The following is a 20,103-nucleotide window of genomic DNA, read 5'->3' as shown; positions in this document are numbered from 1 at the left end:
TATGGCTTTTCTGAATCATAGCAATGAGGACTAGACAGTGATGTTACTGGTGAGATATGCCAAGCTTGATTGTAAGAGTGTTTTCTTCATTTCCACTTTGACCCATGTATCCACTAAAGGGCTCAGGAATGCCTTGAATTTCCTGAGTTATGCTAAGCATCTACAGCATTTTTTTTTAATCATACTGTCCAATAATAAGTTTTATTTGCCCTCTGCCACAGATGTAGTCTTTCATTCCAAACATTTTTTATACTCACCGTTTCTATGCTCTATTGTTGTTGATAACAGAGCTTTACAATGCATTCCTGACCTGAACAAGAATCTTAGAAGGGCTCTTTGAACGGAAGGAAGGATCACTGAGTTTAACAACTCAAATGTTTAAGCTCCACCTCGTCTAAAACAGTATGAGGTCATCTTGTTGTGGAAGATGTGAGCCATCATGTAACAGTTACTCTTTTAAAGTATGGAAAGGTTTTGCCTTTTGTCAAGATATCATTTTGGTGGAAACACAAATCCATTTAATTTACATCATGACATTGTAAGCTAACATCATTGAGTGTAATAACTAGCCATGGCTAAAGTGGATTTTTTGTTTTTTGTTTTTTTTCCCCAGCCATCCCACCACGTGCGCATAAAAGTTGTAGGCCTCGGGAATAATGGCCCTTAGCCATTGTTTGCTCATTTTCTTTTCTCTCCAACAGGGAACCTTCCTCCCACTTTAAAGAGTCCCGATGGAGTCTGTTGTGTTTGTTGCTCGATTTGCTTTTTCCAGCTTTGCGCCGAAACATCAGTCGTATAGTTCCACCAGGTCACAATTAGCCTGCAGACTAGTGCTGCAGCTCTGGCGGCTAGGGAGTTGTAGACACATGGCTCTGTTTTGTTTAATGACAGTGTGTGTAGCTGAGTGTACAAGCAGGCAGCCCTGGTCTGCAGGCAGATCGTCACACACAGATTAAAAGAGAAACAAATGAGTTTTCATGCCATCTGAGACACAAAGAGAGAATTTGCATAAAGCAGTGGCTTTTTGCCATATTTTTGCAAGCTCACTCTAACTCTGATTTAAAAGCCATGCAAACTTCATCTGTAACCAAATAGTTATTTTTTTTGCCTTGCTGTAGAGGTCCTAGAGATAGACTGATTTGCTTTTTTTCTTTTCTTTTCTTTTCTTTTCTTTTCTAATTTGGTGCATGCAAGTGGCTGCTGTTGTTTTTGTGTCACACTGCAGGAGGCAGCCAGACTTCCGTCTTGCAAACAGAGCTGCCCTGTGATCTAAGTGCCCACCAGGAAGCCGAACACTTCCATTTCTTCTGAGCGGGATTCCAGACTTTTCATTTCATGCATTCTTTGAATGAGAGAAGATTTGAGTAAAAGAAATAGAACTGCTGTAATGCTACTGCATCATTTATGCAGACAAGATAGTGTTTTACTCCTTTTGTTTCTTAAAATTAGTCTGTTTGTTTGTTTTTTTAATCAGTTGTTTTGGTGATAAGATTAAAGGAATAGAATTAAACCACTGTCTGAAGTTGTATGGTAGCAAATGCAGAGTGGCTTGGTTGCTCCAGGATTAAGGAAGTGCTCCCTTCCTGACAGGAAGTGTTTACAACTTGGTGACATTCCCTTTTTAACTTGACAAGTTTGTGCTTGCCCCTCTTTTCTGGCTGCCTATTCTGCTTTTCCCTCTTTTAATAAAATGCTCCTGGTGGCTGTTTTTACTTGAGAATTCTGAAAGTTTCAAGTGGCAAAAGGCACATAACTTTGTTGAAACAGAGTAGTGACTGTTCCTCAACCATCTGAACGTAGCCTTTCTTGCCGTTCGCTATGCTCCTTAGAGAGGTGGGAAGCCGCGTAGCAATAGCAGCGGTATGGAACTCCACCCTGCGCTAGCTCTATTGTCATAGTGGGCAGTGTATAGCAACCTTAGTACATCCTCACCAAGCAGAGGCAATCTGAGGCCACAGAGCTCCCAGTCTCAGTCAGCTCATCCTCACATAGCGTGAAAACATTTCTAGCTTTGTTTAACGCCGCCAGTGCGTTTTGTTTTCCTCCCTGCTCAGTGAATCACACTTTCATAATCAAAGCTTCTTTCCCTGTGGATCCCATCGTGTTATTACATGAAGCCCTATTCTCCTGTTTGTCACTTTGTCTTATAGAAGCTATCACTAAAATATGGCGTTTTTTTTTTTTTACATGTACATTATGATAAAACCATCAAATGGGAGCATATTGCATTTTCACTGCAAATGCCAGCATAAACATTCAGTGGGCAGACAACTTTTTCTTTCCATCTTAAATTATTCTTATATCTTAAAACCGAGGCATTATATCGTAATGCCTGTAGTGTTGAGGACAAATTGTTTGTTCACACTAGCACAGGATTATCATATTTAATGAAAATTCCTACATTCCATCACAGTACCTGAATTATTCTTGACTCTTGTGTGGCACCACTTAGTGTATGTAGCAGAAACACTGCCAATAAATCTATCACACAAGGATGGGGACAGAGAAAGGAAATTGGATTTTGTCAAGCGTGTCGTCAAGTACTTAATCTTGAATATCTGTCACATATTAAAAGCAGCGTCCCCTCTACAGGGTGCAACCCGCTGGCTTCTCTCTCCCCCCCCCTCCCTTCCCCTCGCTGGAGTTTTTAAGTGGCTGTGTGGAGTGCGTTTCAATGAAGGGGATCCTTGGGGACAGGTTGGGGTGTTTTCTGCTAACAAACTATGCATATGCATTTATCAGGAGATCGGGAAAGAGTAGGTAATTGCAGAAAAGTGGGGGTGCAGATTTAGCTCTTTATATATGTGAAATAATCCACACTGGATACTATTCGTGGAGTAGATCCGCAGGTAGATCCGCAGGAAATGTTGTTTGAGCAATTAATATAAGAGACCATGTCATAAAACATGCTTATATCTACTTACTTTTTGACCTGTAAAATTGATTGTTTAGTGGCTTAAATGTCACATTGTAGCTTGTTTGGATGATTTCTGAATCTTAATTTAAACCCTTACTTCTTGCCTTTTTCCAATGCCACCAAATTATTTTCTTACACTGTCTTTCTTCTGACTTTTTGAGCTTCCCCCAACAAGTCGATACAAAAAGCCATACATTTTTTTCAATAGCTAACGATGACTGGCTTAATAATTATTATAATCACTGAGAACAAGCTTTTGTTTCAAGTTAATTTTGTGAGCATTCTACATAAAATTAGGAAAAGGCACAAGACAGCTTTAATTGGAGCGATTGTTTAAATTGCCCTATTATTGTGGTCGAGGTTGCAGTGTTCTGTGTTAAGTACAACCAAAATGCAGTTTAGAGTGTAGAGGTTCTATAGCCTACTCTCATTTGCTTTTAAAGATGCTTTTGGGGAAGGTAATAATGTCTAATAATTCAATAATCTCCCTTATTGAATTAGGATCTGTGAGAATCCTAATCCACTTGTAAATGGGATAAGGAAGGCAAATGATTTGATACTCATGATTGGCAGTTGTCTTAGTAAAGAAGTCTACTCACAGGTGGTGATGTTAAAGTGTGAAATGTGTGCTTTTCTGGGTCACTAGCAGCTGATTAGACTTGCTGAACATAGTTAAACCTTTAGTATAAAGGCACATGCTATACAGATATAAAACATACCATATTTAAAACCTACAAACACTGCACAAGTGTGTCTGCTCAAGTTGCACAAATGCACACATTGAGATGGGTTTCAGCAAGGCCTTGATCACTCCCAAAAGTGTTCGTTATCAGTCCACATTACTCATGAGTATCAACTATCCAAGTTGATTCTCATGAGCTCACAAAGAACTTCCAGAACGTCTACTCTGAGCTGAAAAAAGATCACGAAAAGGTAAAAATAACATAGTCTTCTGTCATTTTTACTTGCTGTCATTGTGGTTGACAGTTGTATTTCTTCCTCTGTCTTTATTTCACTGCACAGTTAATGGTGCTCTCACAGTGCCGGTGTGGGGACGATCCAGGTGTACTTGATATCTTTTACATCCCCTTCCTTTCTGACTCAACTGTTTTCTACATTGCCGGATTGTCTCTCCACTGAATTGTGACGCATGGTATCAGTTTTGCTGTTGCTGCATCTGGAAGCATTCCCATGCAAACCATGATTAACAACAGCCTAAATCACTTGTGCCAAAAGAACCAGCTTCACCCTAGCTGGCGTGCGAAAGCCGCTCCACATGGGCAAGAGTGCAGAGATCAGAACAACATTTTAATGTGGTCTAAATCTTAACAGGGGTGGGGTGTAATAAATAAGTCAGCACCCACAATGCAGATGTCTGAGGACGACACGTGCACAACTGATGGCTGTGCATGGGCTGCAGTATTTTTGAGTATGCTAATAGTAGCTGCTGGTACACTAAATGGTGCTATGAAAAGAAAATGAAAGGGGCTTCTGTTTATTTTACAGCGCGACTCCTGATCAGGCTATAAATGCTCTGAAGAAGTGTGGGGGGTGCTTTTATCTTGTTTCCTTCGAAGTCTCCATTTTTTTTTCTTGCCTTGCTGATGCATGTTTACTGACACTGAATTGCTGCTCTCGACTGATTCTCCAATTAGATTAAAAGCAAATCAAATGAACACACCTTGAAATAAACAGGGTTTTTGTTTATTTCCACTGAAGTGCTCTTCATTGCTGCATGGACTGCAGTAGCTTGTGACTGATTGCAAGGCAGCGCCTTTAGAGCAAATATATTAATTTGATTAGGTACCCCTGCAGACTCCTAAGCAGGCCTTTAAAGGATGCACATCGCTCTTCAAAGCTTCCAAAGAGGCAAAATGCTCTAACAGCAACCATGTTTCTTAGGAAACATTTCAATAAAGTTTCATTAATGTCAGGCCTGTATGGTAGGAACTGCACTCCTGCACCGTCTCTCCTTTAGAGGCAAAGCCAGTTTTCCATCTACCTAATCTATTTGGGAGATGCAGAACCCAGCAAAGCTCAGGACTGCACAAGGGGCTTTCAATGAAATGTAACCAGATTTGTGCTTGCTTCTTAGAAACATAAAAGTATCTTATTGATGGTAACTGTGTTATGTCAACAGAGAGCCTGTGATCGCTTTTGCTTAAATAAATTGCCTTGAGGGAGTGTTTCTCACTGGTATGTTCTTTGGGGGGGGGAAATGTAGCCACGTTATCTTAGGATGACTGCCCACACAGCATTCATCCTGTGTTTATAGACAACGATAAGGTGGGAGAGCTATCAGCAGAGGCATTTCAATGAGGTACAGCTTGCTGAGTTTGGATTTACATGAACATTTTTTTCCACCCCACAGGAGAAAGCATTCTTTATACAAGTCAGTCTCCAATAGTGTCTCCTCAGCTTTTGTCTTTTCTCCCCTCCCCTCCTATATTCTTTAACTTGACTGTTCTTTAAATAGTGGCATGTTTTCCTTTTTTTGTTACACCGAAGAACAAAAGAGCAACAAGAACAAAGAAGCCTTTTGAAATGCCTTAATGCAATTGACCCACTAAGCACAGACTTGTATTAGGTTATCGGTGGCTGAAATCCCTTGTGGCGCGAGACATAAATCACACACGTCAGTCCTCTTTCGTTTTTCTTTTCTTTCTCCCTTCTCCCTCTTTCTGCAGCCTGCTGACTTTTGTGGTAGTTATAGGGCTTGAACCCTGACTAGCCTCTGATGCATTCTATTCCTCATGTGTATATGACATTAATATCATCACTCTGCTTGCGTTTATTTAACAGGAGTGGTGTTAATCCCAATTTTCCTCTTTTTTTTTATGGTTAAAGTCTTTTTTTTTTCTGTTTCCTGAAAAAACCATCCATTTGCTGATGGATTAGGGTTGTAAAATGCCAACAATGGACATGTAGCTTGCTCAGTATTCAGCGATCTATTGTGTTGCCCTTAAACCATTTGTGCTCAAATTTCATCTAATGCAGTTTGTGGATTTCAATTTTTTTTGTTTGGATTCTTTTGTTCTTGATTATCTGATGAGCCGACTAAACACATTATGCTTTAAGACTGCTGGAGGATCGCAGCCTGCGCTTTCTCACTTCTAATGGAAGACCAGGGTAAAATCAAAGTGTAATCCTAGAAGCTCTAGCATCACGGACATTGAGCCAAAGTGGCAGGTGCCTATTATAGCCTCCCTCCATTGCTAATGTTCTCCCTCTGTTCCCACTGATTTGAAGTCGGCTTCATCGCCTGAGAGCCGCAGTGCAGTTCAAGAAGTCTGTTGCTATCTCCTTGGCCACGTCTTATACCTGCCAGAGCTCTGGCAGGTATAAGACGTGGCCAGCCGAAATCTGAACTGTGGAATGAAAGTAATTGAGTGAGTTCTCTCTCTATGCTGCAGACCAGTAAAGGACCTAGATACCACAGGGACATGGCCTAAGCCCGTCAGGTGGCTTTGTGAGATTTATATAGACTTACATCACAGCTTAGCAAAGACCTGATATATGGAGGCACTGCAGTCTTGTGCTGAGGGGGGAATTTTACTTTCATGACAAGTGTGGCTTGGCTGCAGTCTTGACACACCCTGGCATGCCGTAAGGCAGATGGTGTGTCCCCAGGCGACGCCACTGCTCTCTAGCACCCCTCTCCTCAAAGCCCCTTGTTCGTCCTACTGACAAGTAGTCATTAGTGCAGTGGGACAAGAAGAACACATTGGAACAATTTGGATATATTAACCACCTCCTCTGTCCTATCTTGAATTGGACTGCAGGGCTTGTATGATGGCACCAAATAGACTTTATCTGACTGTGAGTAGTTTAGAGATCTCCAAGTGCAAAACAATGACCTGCGTGGGATGAAATTCATAATGTTCTTACCAGCTTATGGATGACAATAAAATACCATACGTGTACACATTACTGGTCTAAAGACCAAAATAATAATAATGATCATATAGTCTACAATTTTCCGTGAGGTATTTATCAAACAGCTCAGTGTCACTCTTTTTAATGAGATTTTGCCTCATAACTCAAAATGAAACTTAACTGATGACCTCGATATATCAGTACTACATAGTTTCATTTGATATTGGTGGGGAGACTGAAAACTAGTTGGTCTGATACTTAAGTTTGGTTTTGAATTAAAAAAAGATGAGTTCACATTCGGTTCTAACTGAAATGCAAACACAAGCAACATGCCGAAAAACCTTTTACTTCCCAGCTTTGAGCCTCATATATACATGCACTTTACCATGCAAATCATTATGACAAGCACTTATGAGCAGGAATGAGAGATCATGATTAATAGTACTGTTAATCACAAGTGTGGATGCATCCCTTTAATCCGTCCAACAGATTTCTTGATTGTAGCTCCAAAACAGAATGTTTTAAATTATTTAAAGGGTTTTTGAAATACTGAAAGCTCCTGCAGATAAGCAGAGAAGAAGAATTCAAGGCCCACTTATCACTGATTGCACATAGCTGTTTTATGTTTGTAGTTTAGGAAGGTAAAATGATGCTTACGTTTGAGTGAAGTGTTTTGCTTTCTCTGCCCACCCGTGCTATGCTACTATCTTTGTTAAACAGCTAACATTTTGAAGCCTTGAACATTAAGCACTGGTAGACTGCAAGACTGATTAATTTAAATTCAAGCTTCTGGCAAAACAAAGGATGGCGTTTGAATCTCAAATGATGGCTTTGGTTTCTATCCACGATCGCATCCATCCCCTCTCTTTCAGAAGTTTTGTGCCCAGCCTTTATTTGTCCTACATTATGTCAACAGGAAAGGCAAAGTATGATGTCATGCATTTGGTGTGGTTCCACGCATTACTCGAGTGATTGCCATTATTTCCTGAAATTTGCTCAAACATCCTTTGGCCCATGATGAAGGTGCATTAAGTGGTAAGGTGATTGAGTTCAAGCAGGGAGCTCTGCTAACACACTGCTAGGAGTAAACATACAGTATAGTATAGTTTTTGCTATGTGAACATGGGAGCTCTAGCTTGTACTCGTACATTGCTGTGCAGTTGTATTGTGTTAAAGTGAATTCATCTGGAGGAAAGCAGTTATGTAAATGAATGATACACCTTTTAAAGTCACTTTAAGAGTCACTCTGCTGCAATAAGTAAACCACAGTAAGATATCTACTGGACTTGTTTGCCATTAAGGAGAATCCAGTTTTTATTAATGAGGGTTACTTATTCTTAGATTTTGGCTGTGTTTGTAGTTTCTGTGTCTGAAGTGGATTTGCCACATAATATGATTACCGATGGCTGTTTTCAAGCAAGAAGGTGCAAGCTGGTAATGATACTGGATCTGATGCATAATTTTAGGGTCTCTTGGGCTGCAAAGATGTCACTTATCAGACTGCCTGAATTTTAATCTCGCTTTTCTGTAAATATGTATATCTTTTGCAGCGCAAAAACAAACCAGGACGATGTTTGTATTGGATTTTTCCCGCTGTTTGAATTCACAGCAGCAAAACATTCAAGGAACCCATAATTATGTTGTGGCAGAAGAAAAGTCCTAGTTATTTTCCCCAAACAGATGGAGAGTGAATACTGAAGAAAGCAGATTTAACTCAGAGTAGCTGCTATGAACACATCCGCGGTGCTTTACTTTCTATGCTATTATAGCCTAATCCACATATAGTGAGGATGATCTGAGCAGGAATATACCTGCCAGCGTTTCCCTGTCACTAAGCAGCTTACAAATTATCCCTAGACAGTGAACTTGCATTTAATACTTGGAAACTTTTCAAGATGTCTTTTTCTTCTTTTTTTTTTAATGTGTGACTGCATTAAATGATACTTAACCTTGATCGATGATGTTAAAATTCCTGCGTTTCTGGCACGAATTTTGAGGGTGTATCTGTGCATTTTCTTCCCTGAGGGTTGGCAGGTGTGTGTGTGTGTGTGTGTGTGTCTGTGTGTGTCTGTGTGTGTCTGTGGCACTCTCATGGGTGGCCTGGATATGGAGTTGGCTTTCGGGGAGTATGCTTTCTCTGCGGCAAAAATGGACAGAGGTTTCTCTCAAAAGAACGCTGGCTCGGTGGAGGCACAGCATGGCGAGCATGAGCCTCAGTCCACCTCCACTCTGCCCCTCCCGCTCCCATCCACCAGATGAGTGATGAGCTTGTTTATAATGAGACCAAATCCCTTCCTGTTACACATGACTCATTGGGTGTAGTGCCAGTCGTACATATTCACACAGTCATTTAGGTGTTTTCTTGTTTGTGCACTGACCTTTAAAAAAAAAAAAAAAAAAAAAAAGGCCCTTTTACTAACATGTTTTCAGATTACGTAACACGCACTGCCCTGCCCTTCTCTTCTCTTGTAACCACTGATTGGTAGGAGCAGACAGAGGCTCCAGAGAAAAAGTGCGTTTTCTAGCCACTGGTCCAAATGACCTCAGTCACACACCCTTATTAGAGCCAGTGCTCAAGAGGACAGATGGTTCAAATGGGAGTTTATATCCTTTCAAATTCAAGGTCCATAGTTTTGAAGTGGTGTGCTCATAAATGAAGCAAACATTTCAAGGAAAGCAATATCCCCCCAAGGCACTGTACAAGTGGGCTAGCTTTGCTCCCTAAAGGTTTGAGCTGTATTTCTGGGTCTCAGGACATCCACCTAATTGCCATCCACTGCACAAAATGCTCAGCAAAAAAGCAAGACTGCAATTAGCCGTGGCTCACTGCCAGCTCGGGATAAATCTGCCAAATTGTTTCTCTTAAGAAAGTTGAGCAGTTGTGGTCTTCTTTCCTCTACTTTTGAAATGTAGGCCTGTCACAAGGCTATCATATAATTAGGCAAACCAGCAGTAGCAGAGTGTGCTGTAAGGCTAAAAGCTGAGGCATTGTGGCGGTGTGCTGGGGCATGCAGAGGTGGGGCATTATTTATGTATTTCACCCTTTATTCTCTGGCTTGCCTCAGTGGATATTGCTTGGTACTGTCCGGGGCCAAAGTGGTGTCTGTCACAAAGCACCATACTCATGTTGAGTGTTCAGCAGTGTTCCCCGGTTGCTCTTTCAAACTTTTTCTCTCCTTCAACCTGACCTTATTTCTTTTCTTTTTTTTAAAAATCTCCTACAGCTCATTATTCTTGAAGACTACGCGGACCCTTTTGATGCCGAGCAGGCTGGCGGCACTCAGACCACCACAGAAAAAGTGACAACTGAGAACGATGGTTACATGGAGCCATACGAAGCCCAGAAGATGATGGCAGGTAGGTCAACATGTTAAATCTTCTCTCTAGTCACCCTTTTGTGTGTCCGCATGTGTCACATGACTGTTTCTAACCCTCTCCACACCTGCAGTAATCACAAGTTAAGGACTTATTGTAGTGGAGTGGTCATTAATATGCAGTGTGATGAGGTTATATGAATTAATGAAGAGGCTCAGATGCCCTGATGCCATTTTACAAGACAGGTGCAGCAGAGCATAAATGACTAGTGTGTCACAAAAGATGTCAAACCATTTTCAAAAGCTGTGATTTTGCCCATAAGAAAAAAATCATGCAAGGATTTAAATGATGCAATGCTTCTAGGAGAAGGAGATTTTATATGTATATATTTTTCATTGAACTGTGCAGACACGGAGACAACCGCTTGCTGTGATTTCCAGGAAGGCTTTTTTTAAAATTCTCGACAACAATAGCTGTGTGCTAACACAAGAATTTAGTCTAACCACATTCCCCATATGGCTTCGTCACTGCACGTTCATCCTGTGGCTGAGCAAAGCGGTGACAAAGAGCAAGGAATATGCACAAGGAAAAAGAGAACTGAGGAAATATCTTTAAGCAAACAAAACAAGTGGCAGCTGTTTTCCTCTCTTTTACTGACTTTAGTATCCAAGATGAGGATGATGGAAAATATGAATAGCAGATTTGGAACTGTGAATTGACTAAAAGGTATTGTATATGATAGTCCCGATCCACAGACATATGATCCGTATACTGTTTCCTCTAACCAGCCCTTACATTGCTCCATTTGCTACCACGGAGGCAGGACGTGAATGTCTCTGTCCCTCTACAACAATTTTCTTTTAATGGGCCTCCAGACAATCTCTTGTTTTTATCTGTCTTACTGGTTTGACCTCTGGCCGAGTCTTTGCCTCTGCAGAGTACAAAAACTCAGGATAAATCTCCTCTCTCGGAATGAGAAAGCCGTAAAAGGAAAAAAGAAATTTCAACAAGACTTGTGGTATCGCTAGAATCTTGAGCTTATTCCAAGTTCTTGGCTGCTTTATAAATTTTACTTGACACAGCTCTGCATTTGGCTATATTGACAAACAGTTCTATTCTGGCAGTAGCTGTCTGTTTGATTCAATTAAGTTTTCACTTTATTTTTCTGGTCGTTGCTATCTTTGTAACCTGAGGTGGTGTTATTTTCAGGCTTCCTGCTTTCATTTTTTTATATGTATTGATTGCCATTTTTTGGTGGGGTGTTGTATAAAGAGAGCTTTGAAGAGATCTATATATACTTACTGTCTATATTTTAATATTCAAAGTCCTTGGATTGCTATTTCCTCAATGGATGCCATCAGGGACATGAAAGAAGTTATTACATTTAACATACTGGCCACATACAGCGCTGTGCAAAAGTCTTGAACATCCCCTTCGATCGTTTATATTTTGATGCCCAGAAGCGAGATGTTCTTGTGATGCAGTAAAAGCATACCTGGATAGATAAAAAACCCTTGGATTGGCCTCCCCAGAGTCAGGACCTCAACAGTATAGGATCATCTTGACACAGAATGGAACAAAAGCCAAGCAACATCCAAAGAGAAAATACATTTTGACTGCCTTTTAAGAGATGTAGTCATGAAGTCCACTTAAAGAAACCACAAGAAAGCTTCAGGTTCAGGCTGTGTTGAACAGCAGAGGCGATCGTAGCAAATATCAGAAATGTACAAACTCTGTTTTTGCCTTATACCCTGTATTTCCATGTATGTTTGCGGATGTTGCAGTAAATCGCTGCACCTATTCCCCAGGCAAAATATATAAAGAAATTATGGGTGGCTCAAGACCTTTGCACAGAACCAAGTATAGAAGAAACACTGGGGATGAATAATCTTTTTAGTAAATGCTTTCCTCCATATTCACACAGCTACCAAATTCCAGATTCAAACTTGGAAGCTGCACACTACAGCTCCACTGGTACAGTTGGGGGTCAAATGCCTCACCCAAGGGCGTCTCAGAGATATGAGGGTCAGGCTCTTTCACTTTCTCCCACTGTGCAAGGCCGGATGCACGCACCAATGCATCAACATACTGGCTATGCTATAGAGTAATTGCTGCATCTTTCGTTCTGACAGCATCTTAGTCAGGCAGAGCTGCACACTCAGAATTTCATCAGCTAACAGGAGAAGGAGGAACTATTGCACAGACTGCTGTACTCTAGCAAAAGAGGTCCTTTTGACCCTAATTCTGTCTAATTATGTCACTACTGGTTCCACAGATGGGTGCAGATGGACACCAAACCCTAAACATGCCAGCACAACACAAACTTTTCTATTTATGACTGTCAAAGCAAGTTTTAATTATTTAATTACTGCTGGCCAAATTTATACCGTCTATAAAATGGTCTGTCTACCTTCTCATAAAATGGACCGTAACCGTCTCAACTTGCAAACTCAAAGTTGTGTGTAAAATAGTCTCTTATGAAAACATCTTTCCAATTAATTTTAATTCCGTTGTTTTCATTCTAATTCTGTTTGTTTTAAACTTCCATTGTTTTCATTCAAATTCTATTCATTTCATTGAAATTCCGTTGTTTTCATTCAGATGCTGTTGTTTTCATTCAAATTCCGTCGTTTTCATTCAAATTCCGTTGTTTTCATGTCGTTTTCATTCAAATTCTGTCGTTTTCATTCAAATTCCGTTGTTTTCATGTCGTTTTCATTCAGATGCTGTTGTTTTCATTCAGATGCTGTTGTTTTCATTCAAATTCCGTCGTTTTCATGTCGTTTTCATTCAAATTCTGTCGTTTTCATTCAAATTCCGTTGTTTTCATGTCGTTTTCATTCAAATTCCGTTGTTTTCATGTCGTTTTCATTCAAATTCCGTTGTTTTCATGTCGTTTTCATTCAAATTCTGTCGTTTTCATTCAAATTCTGTCGTTTTCATTCAAATTCCGTTGTTTTCATGTCGTTTTCATTCAAATTCTGTCGTTTTCATTCAAATTCCGTCGTTTTCATTCAAATTCCGTCGTTTTCATGTCGTTTTCATTCAAATTCCGTTGTTTTCATTCAAATTCCGTTGTTTTCATTCAAATTCCGTTGTTTTCATGTCGTTTTCATTCAAATTCCGTCGTTTTCATTCAAATTCCGTTGTTTTCATGTCGTTTTCATTCAAATTCTGTCGTTTTCATTCAAATTCCGTTGTTTTCATGTCGTTTTCATTCAGATGCTGTTGTTTTCATTCAAATTCCGTCGTTTTCATTCAAATTCCGTCGTTTTCATTCAAATTCCGTCGTTTTCATGTCGTTTTCATTCAAATTCTGTCGTTTTCATTCAAATTCCGTTGTTTTCATGTCGTTTTCATTCAAATTCCGTCGTTTTCATGTCGTTTTCATTCAAATTCCGTCGTTTTCATTCAAATTCCGTTGTTTTCATGTCGTTTTCATTCAAATTCCATCGTTTTCATTCAAATTCCGTCGTTTTCATGTCGTTTTCATTCAAATTCCGTCGTTTTCATTCAAATTCCGTCGTTTTCATGTCGTTTTCATTCAAATTCCGTCGTTTTCATTCAAATTCCGTCGTTTTCATGTCGTTTTCATTCAAATTCCGTCGTTTTCATTCAAATTCCGTCGTTTTCATTCAAATTCCGTCGTTTTCATGTCGTTTTCATTCAAATTCCGTCGTTTTCATGTCGTTTTCATTCAAATTCCGTCGTTTTCATGTCGTTTTCATTTAAATTCCGTCGTTTTCATTCAAATTCCGTTGTTTTCATGTCGTTTTCATTCAGATGCTGTTGTTTTCATTCAAATTCCGTCGTTTTCATTCAAATTCCGTTGTTTTCATGTCGTTTTCATTCAAATTCTGTCGTTTTCATTCAAATTCCGTTGTTTTCATGTCGTTTTCATTCAGATGCTGTCGTTTTCATTCAAATTCCGTTGTTTTCATGTCGTTTTCATTCAAATTCCGTTGTTTTCATGTCGTTTTCATTCAAATTCTGTCGTTTTCATTCAAATTCTGTCGTTTTCATTCAAATTCCGTTGTTTTCATGTCGTTTTCATTCAAATTCTGTCGTTTTCATTCAAATTCTGTCGTTTTCATTCAAATTCCGTCGTTTTCATGTCGTTTTCATTTAAATTCTGTCGTTTTCATTCAAATTCCGTCGTTTTCATGTCGTTTTCATTCAAATTCCGTCGTTTTCATTCAAATTCCGTTGTTTTCATGTCGTTTTCATTCAAATTCCGTCGTTTTCATTCAAATTCCGTTGTTTTCATGTCGTTTTCATTTAAATTCCGTCGTTTTCATTCAAATTCCGTCGTTTTCATTCAAATTCCGTTGTTTTCATGTCGTTTTCATTTAAATTCTGTCGTTTTCATTCAAATTCTGTCGTTTTCATTCAAATTCCGTCGTTTTCATTCAAATTCCGTCGTTTTCATGTCGTTTTCATTCAAATTCTGTCGTTTTCATTCAAATTCCGTCGTTTTCATGTCGTTTTCATTCAAATTCTGTCGTTTTCATTCAAATTCCGTCGTTTTCATGTCGTTTTCATTCAAATTCCGTTGTTTTCATTCAAATTCCGTTGTTTTCATGTCGTTTTCATTTAAATTCTGTCGTTTTCATTCAAATTCCGTCGTTTTCATGTCGTTTTCATTTAAATTCTGTCGTTTTCATTCAAATTCCGTCGTTTTCATGTCGTTTTCATTCAAATTCCGTCGTTTTCATTCAAATTCCGTTGTTTTCATGTCGTTTTCATTCAAATTCCGTCGTTTTCATTCAAATTCCGTTGTTTTCATGTCGTTTTCATTTAAATTCCGTCGTTTTCATTCAAATTCCGTCGTTTTCATTCAAATTCCGTCGTTTTCATTCAAATTCCGTTGTTTTCATGTCGTTTTCATTCAAATTCTGTCGTTTTCATTCAAATTCCGTCGTTTTCATTCAAATTCCGTCGTTTTCATGTCGTTTTCATTCAAATTCTGTCGTTTTCATTCAAATTCCGTCGTTTTCATGTCGTTTTCATTCAAATTCTGTCGTTTTCATTCAAATTCTGTCGTTTTCATTCAAATTCCGTCGTTTTCATTCAAATTCTGTCGTTTTCATTCAAATTCCGTTGTTTTCATGTCGTTTTCATTCAAATTCCGTTCATTTCATTTAAATTCCGTCGTTTTCATTCAAATTCCGTCGTTTTCATTCAAATTCCGTCGTTTTCATTCAAATTCCGTCGTTTTCATTCAAATTCCGTCGTTTTCATTTCATTCAAATTCCGTCGTTGTCATTCTAATTCTACTCTTATTCCAATTCTATTGTTTGTTTTAGAATTCTGTTGCTTTCATTCAAACTCTGTTCTATACATTCTAATTCCGTCGTTTTCATTTAAATTCTTTTGTTTTTGATCAAATTCTGTTCTTTTCATTCAAATTCCGTTGTTTTCATTTTAAGAAGTAGACTGAAAATGACTCATCCGCTGACTTTTTAACTGTTTCTTTATAGAAACTGTTTCATCTTAACTGTTTCATCATCTTCTTCTAGCTTTTTATGTGTCTACATGTCTGCGCTCACCTCATTCAGCAGACACACACGTTGGTTCAGTCGAAGTGTGAGCGTTTAATACATTTTCTGATCAGTGACAGTAATTATACTGTAGTGTCTTCAGATAACCTCATTTGAACTGCATAGTTCCTTGTTTTGTGACACAAAAGCCATGTCATAAACACCGGGAACCACAGACTCAGGTATACAATTCCAAGAGTTTGATGACATCTTTAGAGTTTAATCGTTACTTGTGGTTTTGCACAGCTTTGAGTAGAAATTTGGTTGTGATCAGCCAAAAGGCAGCTGTATGAACAACAGCATGACTAAGCGGAAGTTACTTCAAAGACTGGGACATGCCAGCAATTTGAAATATAAGGAAAAGAAGAAGAACATTTGAGCATTGCTGTTATTTTCAGATTGCTCCCTAGAGGTGTATTCTGGTCACCTACATGTGTATGTCTGTGATCACTGTGAGCTCAAATTTGAACACAATTTCTGTGTTAAACTGACCCAGATTTCACTGGTGACAAGTGCTTGGTTTCCAGTTAGGATTTAAAAATGAAAGGGAAGAATTCAGTGGAAAAGTCTGTAGCATCCAAACTCAGAAGAAGCACACTGATCTTCAGTGTCAACAAGACTTTGCGCACCATGAGTTCATTTCGAGGGTCAAGTTTAGAATCAGTTCAACTTTAACATCCTAAGGCAACTGAGGATGAACATAACTTGAACTGTGGTGCGTGTCTTGTTGCTGTGCGCCTACACACAGTGCACTGAAAAGCCTTCACTGTGTCAAAATGGCAACTCTCAAACTTGAGTTGGAGGAAATCCAGCGTACATTACAGATGCACATGTGCAGGTGGTCACAAGTGACAGTGGTAATGGAAGCAGTGCCTGCCTCGAAGATGAGTCCAGTCTATTTTACATCTGCACCCTGATGATCATACCTTGTAATAATGAAAGAAAGTCTCCCCTTATACTATATACTATATAAGGATGCTTATCTTTTACAACTTTGTATCAAAGGCATATTCCACTGACGTGCACATGCATTGATTGTTTTCTTGATCCCTTGCCATTGCTATAAATGAAATTTGAAAGCTTGCACACCTGAAAAAGATTGCTGTATAGATTCTATTATTAAAAAAAGAATTATGTTTTTAACTGGTTTCAAGTGAACTGTTTTGAGACCGGAAGGTGTTATTTTGAAGATACAATTATAATTCCTTAACAACATTCACACCTTAAACACACAAAGACACACATTCAACCTCATAGTGGGAGGTGTGTCATGTAAGGCCTGAGGTGAAGTGCCACAGCCGTTTACATAACAAAGTGTGCATTCCTGCTATTTGTGTGTGTTGGCACGCGCACTGTCGGGTACTGTTGTACGCGTGTGTATGTGTTTGAGACCGAGACCTGTGTGCCTGTGTATGTGCTGTGTGCTCCGTGTCTCTTTTCCCAAGAGCCATCCTTAGTGAGGTTGAGCTGGCTGATTTATGGGCCTACTGGAGGGGCATGTCACAACTTCCTTAACCTGAAAAGCCAGCCCCACCCCCCATAAGCTTCTCCGCACTGGCTGCTGGCAGGGAATCATTGCACCTCCTGTAGTTATGTGAAGATGTGCACAGACACACTGTCTTTATGTTTCCTGCGTGTGTTTCTAGAATGCCTTGAATGTTTGTCATGTCTACACGCGTCAGCCTTTGCATGTGCTATTTCTGTTTGAGAGTAGGAGTCTGTGGTACATGTGTGTATAACCCCAATAGAAGACTATCCCCCCTTATTACTTGTGATATTAATGCTTATTGTGGCATGCAACTAATTTGAATGTTTATGACAAAAAGATGTTTTCCTTTCTAGTATTTCACACCTTCCCCTACAAGTATACACACACATCTCCTCAGCTATTACAGGAAATAGCCTATGACCTAATCATAGGAGGAGTTATTTGGGAAAAGAAAAGCCTGAATAAACCCTTGCAATTTTTTTTAATATTTTTTTTTTAATATTATCTCCTCCACTTGACTCCGTCATACATTATTGTAGCTGTTGAGACTTGTTCCACTGACAAGTACAAGGGGCTGGACTAGTACTGCAGGGCAGCCTGCGTCAAGCTATTTCTCAATGAACACACACACACACACACACACACACACACACACACACACACACACACACACACACACACACACACACACACACACACACACACTCATCCTCATGCTTCCCAGTCAGCTAGCCAGGCAGACAACCATGTGAGAGATTTCCCACAGTACAGAAGAGGCCTGTTGTGCAAACATCTTGCACGATTGAGCTCTCCTGAGCAAACAAACTCCAGTGCGGCCCACTTGCCAGTCCTCAAACCGTAGCTACACCACACCAAAAATGTGTTTGTATTTGGAGGTATCGTACAAAAATAACCCAGTGTGAAATATTTTATGCTAGTGGTGAATTTATTACACACAGTGTCAAAGTTGTAACCTCAATTTGTCCTCATCCCATCTTTTAGGTCATGCTCTGTCATTTCACAGCATGGGAGTTGTGCAAGAGGGCCAAAATGCCCAAAGCAAAAAAAGAAAAAAAACCTTGATGTTTTTCCATGATGGTTGACTCAGAGTAGATGGGTATTCATTCCTTCTCTTACTCTCTCTCTTTTGTGACTGAAACACATGCCGGGAAAAAGCTCCTAGATTTGGCACCTCATGCACCGCACTCAAAATGCTGTGGAGACCATCCATTGCCAAGGATGATTCATTAGCCATGGAGTTAGTTATTTCAGTTACTCATGATAGTGTGGTGTTAAGCCTCTGTTGCCTCTACAATATAGGTGCCAGGAATATTACCAGTTTAGAACTAGTTTAAGTGGATGAGAGAACATGTTTAGATGTGTCATTGTTGGAGATGGAGAAAGTGAAAGCAAAGAGTTGAAATAAAAGCAAAAGGCAGGAGAAACTAAATCAAAAGAGAGCAACTGTCCATGACAGAAAGTAAAGGGAGTGACAAGAGAAGGAGACCTAGAGGCAAAGACGGTGGGAACAAATTCGTGTTACAGCACCTGTGGGTTACTTTGTGGAGTCTTTTTTTTTTTTTTTAAGGGCAAAGAATGGAAGCATAGTGTGCCAAAAGGTTTCCACCTCCCCCACACTCGGTCATGGCAGTCTAAACTCACCCCAGGCAATGGCAGGTACATGTGGCTGCACATTTCTTGGCCTGTAACACGGCTTTTATTGCCTCAAGCTGTAACTCGAGGGATATCCGGAGCCTGTACTGACAGTGGCACTTTTGTAAAGTGATATGTTTTTTAACATTTCTGGAAGTCCGTGCAATCATTATATGAATTTAGATTCCCAGGAGTGTTTTGTTAGTTTAGCATAAAATGATTCAGCAATTATCCTCTCCGGTTTGGTTTTCTGTTCCTTCACATCAGTCTCGGAGTATTTGAAGAATTACTTAAGAATTACCTCAGCAAAACATTTATGCATTACCCCAGCTGATTATAGGCAGCTATAAATAAGTGCTGACTGCAAGGCCAGTAGCTGTGAACTGGATAGGAAAGTGAATAATTAACACCCTCCTCCTTCTCTTGCACCTTACAAACTACTATTTAAGGGCATTTGGGCCATGTAATTAACTCAAAGCTGCTCTTTTTTTCCTCTCTCTCTATTTTTGTACCAGTTTATATAAAAAAAAAAGTTAAAACATGAAGATTTCCTAACAAATGAGAGAAATGTCTACAACCAGTTTTTGTACTGTGTACTGACTGGAACATTATGATGTGCTGCTAATTTGGGGTAAGAAGTGTAGGTGGATTTCACAACAATGACTAGCAGAAGAACATTCATAGTGAAAAGAAAAATCAAAAGTGAAAGTGCATTACTTTACATTCTCAGGGGTAAACTGTTATAATGAAGCTGTGGAGCCAACAGCACGAGATGTGGGAAACGTTTCCATGCCAGCCAGTTATGTGAGGTCACCAGAGTTCACTGCTTGCACCTCACTAACAAACTTTATCCAGGAGTCTGTATTAATAAAAATAACATCAGTGGCGTCACTCTTTTTAAGTTGTAGTGCAGAAAGATACAGCATGTGTATATGTTTATACTAATATAATCTAATATAATATAATGAGTTTCTATTAAGTTACTTGACCTTCCCCTTCTTCAGTCTGGGACTTGGACACTTTTTAGACATGATTTATTGCAGTGTGTCAAATTAATGTTAGATCGGCAGGACAGGTAATGTTTCCTATTTAGCTCCCACGTTAGCCAATAGCCACTACCATACTGATAACTTAACAGATGGCTTACGTTAGTTGTGTGCGCTGCCCATGTTAGCATTGAAAATGATACAGTTCTTAGACGTTGCTGAAACAGCAGCTTGGCTGACCTCTCGACTGACCTCTCATAACATGCTGTTCGGTGTTGTGCGTATCAACTACTTTTCATGTGTTCGACTGTTAGTGAGGGGAGGGGC

The 20,103-nt window shown here is 39.6% G+C and overlaps 1 protein-coding gene across 4 annotated transcripts in view; it reads left to right on the top strand.

Moving 5' to 3' along the window:
- Positions 1 to 20,103, top strand: part of shf (Src homology 2 domain containing F) — a 94,997-nt gene that overhangs the window by 5,093 nt on the left and 69,801 nt on the right. For all 4 annotated transcript variants that reach the window (XM_026172905.2, XM_026172887.2, XM_026172880.2 and 1 more), the window contains exon 2: positions 10,018 to 10,150. In XM_026172905.2, coding sequence (XP_026028690.2) covers positions 10,018 to 10,150 — 133 coding nt within the window. The remainder of the gene's footprint in view (positions 1 to 10,017; positions 10,151 to 20,103) is intronic.

Source organism: Astatotilapia calliptera, chromosome 1 (genome assembly GCF_964374335.1).
Source record: "Astatotilapia calliptera chromosome 1, fAstCal68.1, whole genome shotgun sequence".
NCBI lineage: Eukaryota > Metazoa > Chordata > Actinopteri > Cichliformes > Cichlidae > Astatotilapia > Astatotilapia calliptera.
The sequence above is the reverse complement of the archived record's forward strand: the minus strand, read 5'-3'. Positions and strand labels throughout refer to the sequence as shown.